The 4,051-nt window shown below is 39.2% G+C and overlaps 1 protein-coding gene across 1 annotated transcript in view; it reads right to left on the minus strand.

The window, feature by feature from the left end:
- Positions 1–4,051, minus strand: part of LOC106882389 (MAM and LDL-receptor class A domain-containing protein 1) — a 221,633-nt gene that overhangs the window by 189,816 nt on the left and 27,766 nt on the right. The window contains exons 15-16 of the mRNA XM_014933051.2: positions 2,509–2,694; positions 1,211–1,362 (exon numbers count right to left, since the gene is read on the minus strand). Coding sequence (XP_014788537.2) covers positions 1,211–1,362; positions 2,509–2,694 — 338 coding nt within the window. The remainder of the gene's footprint in view (positions 1–1,210; positions 1,363–2,508; positions 2,695–4,051) is intronic.

The raw sequence follows: 4,051 nt of genomic DNA on the forward strand, positions 1-4,051 counted from the left end.
ATATAAACGAATAATTATATTCTTGGGAATAGAAATTTCCCTTATGAATTTTTTTACACACTGGCTTCTTGATAAAATTCTTGTAAAAGAGTTTTATCCCTTTTTGATATATATATATATATATATCGAATCAAACCAAATTCGACAACTGGCATCCATGCCAACCTCTCCTTCATTGGACACTAAACTCTACTTGCGAAGACCTGTTGGGACAAGTGAAATCAAAATCGTAATTCAACCATATTCGATGACTGGCACCTGTGCCAGTGGAGCACTAACACCACCATCTGAGTGTGATCATTGCCAGAGCAGCTGTCTGGCTTCCGTGCCAGTGACATGTAAATAGCACCATTTGAGCATGATCGTTACCAGCATTGCCTTGCTGGCACTTGTGTCGGTGGCACGTTAGAAAACATTCGAACGAGGTCGTTGCCAGTGCTACTGGACTGGCTTCTGTGCAGGTGGCACGTAGAAAACACCATTTTGAGTGTGTCTGTTGCCAGTACCGCCTGACTGGCTCTCATGCCGGTGGCGTGTAAAAGCATCCACTACACTCTTGGAGTGGTTGGTGTTAGGAAGGGCATCCAGCTGTAGAAACTCTGCCAGATCAGTTTGGAGCCTGGTGCAGCCATCCGGTTCACCAGTCTTCAGTCAAATCATCCAACCCATGCTAGCATGGAAAGCAGACGTTAAACGCTGATGATGATGATGATGATGATGATATATATATATATATATACATACATACAAAGGGCAACGAGCTGGTAGAATCGTAAGCACGCCAGGCAAAATGCTTTGTGGTATTTTGTCTGCCATTATGTTCTGAGTTCAAATTCCGCTGCAGTCGACTTTGCCTTTCATCCTTTCGGGGTCGATTAAATAAGTACCAGTTACATACTGGGGTTGATGTAATCGACTTAATCCCTTTGTTTGTCCCCGCTATGTGTAGCCCCCTATGGGCAATGAAGAAATATATATACAACATGCTTCACACAATTTCCATATACTAGATTCATTCACCGGGCATTTGTTGGCCTGAGGCTATAGAAGAAGACACTCATCCAAAATGCAGAGCAATGGAATTGAACCTGCAACCACACAGTTGCAAAGGAAGCTTCTTAACCTCAACCGCTCAACCATTTTCCTTTCAACTTCATTTGAACTTGCATGTTTGTTGTATACTGGCAAAATTTAAAAGTGTATAACTCACCTTTGTATAAATGTTCAGAGTACCGATTCCATTTCCATACATGTGATAATAAAACTGTAGGCAAACGCTGTCAGTGTTTTTGTAGAATGGACTTATCAGAGATGATTTCGCTGTTAAGTTCCCATCCATTGCACTCACATACATATAATGACCTTTCAAAGAGAAGAAAAAAAAGCTGCTTGTGAGTAAACAATAACCCTTTAACATTCGGATCAGTCTGTTGACTGTAATGCTTATTTATTTACATTGTTTCAAATCAATCATGCATGGAAAAGAAGACGTTAAAAAGATGATAATGATGATGATGAGGTGGATTACACTGATAAACATGTCTTTTTAATTAAGATTAAGAGAGCTGTGTGTGATTTGGGTGAACTCGATTGCTATTTCTAGTGGATCAAGTGACCTCAAATGAAGCTTTCTTGGCTGTTGCAGTTGTTACTAGTTAACCCATTACCTACCATAGTTATGAGGATACGGGATTTGTATGCAGGAGTTGAAAAACAGCCAGTAAATAGAATGGGGAGGTTACGTATACATTTTTCATACAAAGAAGAAGCTTTGTGAGGGACTGAAAGGAAAAAGAAAAACAACACCAACAAAAAAATTAGTATTTTGTATAGTTTTAAAAAATCACTATTTCACTTTCCAAAATTATGACTTAGAAAAACTAAACCCTCCTCCTCCTCCTCATCATCATCATCATTGTCGCCGTCGTCGTCATCATCGTCGTCGTCATCATCATCATCATCACCACCACCATCATCATTGTTGCTATCACCATCATCATTTAATGTCAAATCCAACTGTAGCTGGATTTAAAATTATGATAGGAAAAAAATGAATAAAAAATATCTTGCCGGGTGAATTAAGTTTCTGAATTGATGTTCTATGATGTTTTAAGAAGGTATCTTATGCGTTAAGCTGTTGCAATCGTATGTTAAATAAAAATGTAGCAGAGCCACTGCTTCACAACTCCATTACAGTGGTACATGTGATTAGAAGTATGTCACAGGAAAGAACCACAAGAGGAATCCGTGAGGCTGAGCCACAACTGGTAGGAGACCTGAGGATAGGTTAGAAACAAGGTAATTGGATAATATCTATAGTCTAACCAGATCATGCTTGGGAATCCAGCTGGAAAGTCTGATTATGGTTGCTTCTGAGGATTTTACTCTCATGAACCTCCCAAGAATGGTGGATGAAGAAAATGGATAGATGGATAGAAGTTATGAATGAAAGCAGATGACTCCACAGAACAATCAGTTGTTTGCAGTTTTCTCAAAAGAACATCTTACCTGAAGATGACTCTAATGTATGATCATTTGTTGGTCCGGTCCCTAAGGTATCTGTGCTACCAGAATGTTGGCTCCAGTGGAAGTTTGTCGAGTTTTCAACTGAGAAACCGCATATGTCATTAGCTTCAAAATTACAACTCCGTTGTGCAAGAGGAACAGATACATCAGGTTTTCTGGTTGTTAGTTCTGCAAATGATAAAAAGGAATCAGTAAATGTGAAAAAAAAAAACCCGAAAAAAAACCCCGAAAAAACAAAACAAAAACAAATCAGGAATGAAAATAAAGTCAAAAATAAATTAAACAAATAATGACTATCTTAAAGGAATTAATTAAATAGGCATTCAATATAAAAACCACAGTTACAAAACATTGTCGGGTTTATAAAATCATTGAAGTTGAATTGCAAATCAAAATTTCCAAAGGCAAAGACAAATGATTGAGGCTGTTGACAATATGCCATGCTTGAGAAGACCCATCAAGCCAAGTGAAATCAGAGACATGGAAGATACTGGTGTCACACAAATGGCACCCATGTCAGTGGCACGTAAAAGCACCCATTACACTCTCAGAGTGGTTGGCGTTAGGAAGGGCATCCAGCTGTAGAAAACCATCCATGCCAAATCAGACTGTTGGCACATGCACATTGTTTGTTTTTCAATTTGTCAACTACACTGTATAGTTGGGCACCGTCTGTGAGAAAAGCAGCACTGTGATGCAATTCACTCTGCCAGAAATTTGGAAACAACATGCTGTACTATTTGGCATTTGAGCCAGAAGCTCCAATATGAACATTTCAGAGTGTTTGGGTGTCAATTTGAGGACAGTGCAGAGGATCTGGAAAGAGTTGGATGAGGCTAATGGTGATTATGAATAACTGACAGCTTGGAAAAGAGAAGAACTCCTGAATTTGTTGGTGAGATCCAGGCCATGATTCACAACAATCCCTCCAAGCCAATCGGGTCCATTGCCAGAGACAGAGGACTGTCTGAGTTTCTTATCATGCAAATAGTGCATGAAGATGTTCGGTATTCCTTATACAAGATGAGAAAGGGCCAATTTTGATACCAAGCCATCATGGACAACAAGAAAGACCGTACTATGAAGCTTTTGAACAAACTCAAGTATCTTCCCCAACCAAGCATGTTTTGGTTTTTCTCAGACAAGAAAAATTTCTGTCAGGATCAAATGGTGAACACACAGGACAAACATTGGTTTACTGTGTCCCCAAAACATGTACCAAGAGTGATAAAAATCAAACATCCAGTCAACATCATGGTGTTTGGAGTGATCACTAGTGATGGCGATGTTATGCTTCCATTCATCTTCAACATAGGTGCAGGAGTGGTTGTGTGGTAAGTAGCTTGCTTACCAACCACATGGTTCCAGGTTCAGTCCCACTGCGTGGCACTTTGGGCAAGTGTCTTCTACTATAGCCTCGGGCCGACCAAAGCCTTGTGAGTGGATTGATAGACAGAAACTGAAAAAAGCCTGTCGTATATATGTATATATATATATATATATATATATATATATATATATATAT

This window comes from Octopus bimaculoides, chromosome 7 (assembly GCF_001194135.2).
Source record: "Octopus bimaculoides isolate UCB-OBI-ISO-001 chromosome 7, ASM119413v2, whole genome shotgun sequence".
NCBI lineage: Eukaryota > Metazoa > Mollusca > Cephalopoda > Octopoda > Octopodidae > Octopus > Octopus bimaculoides.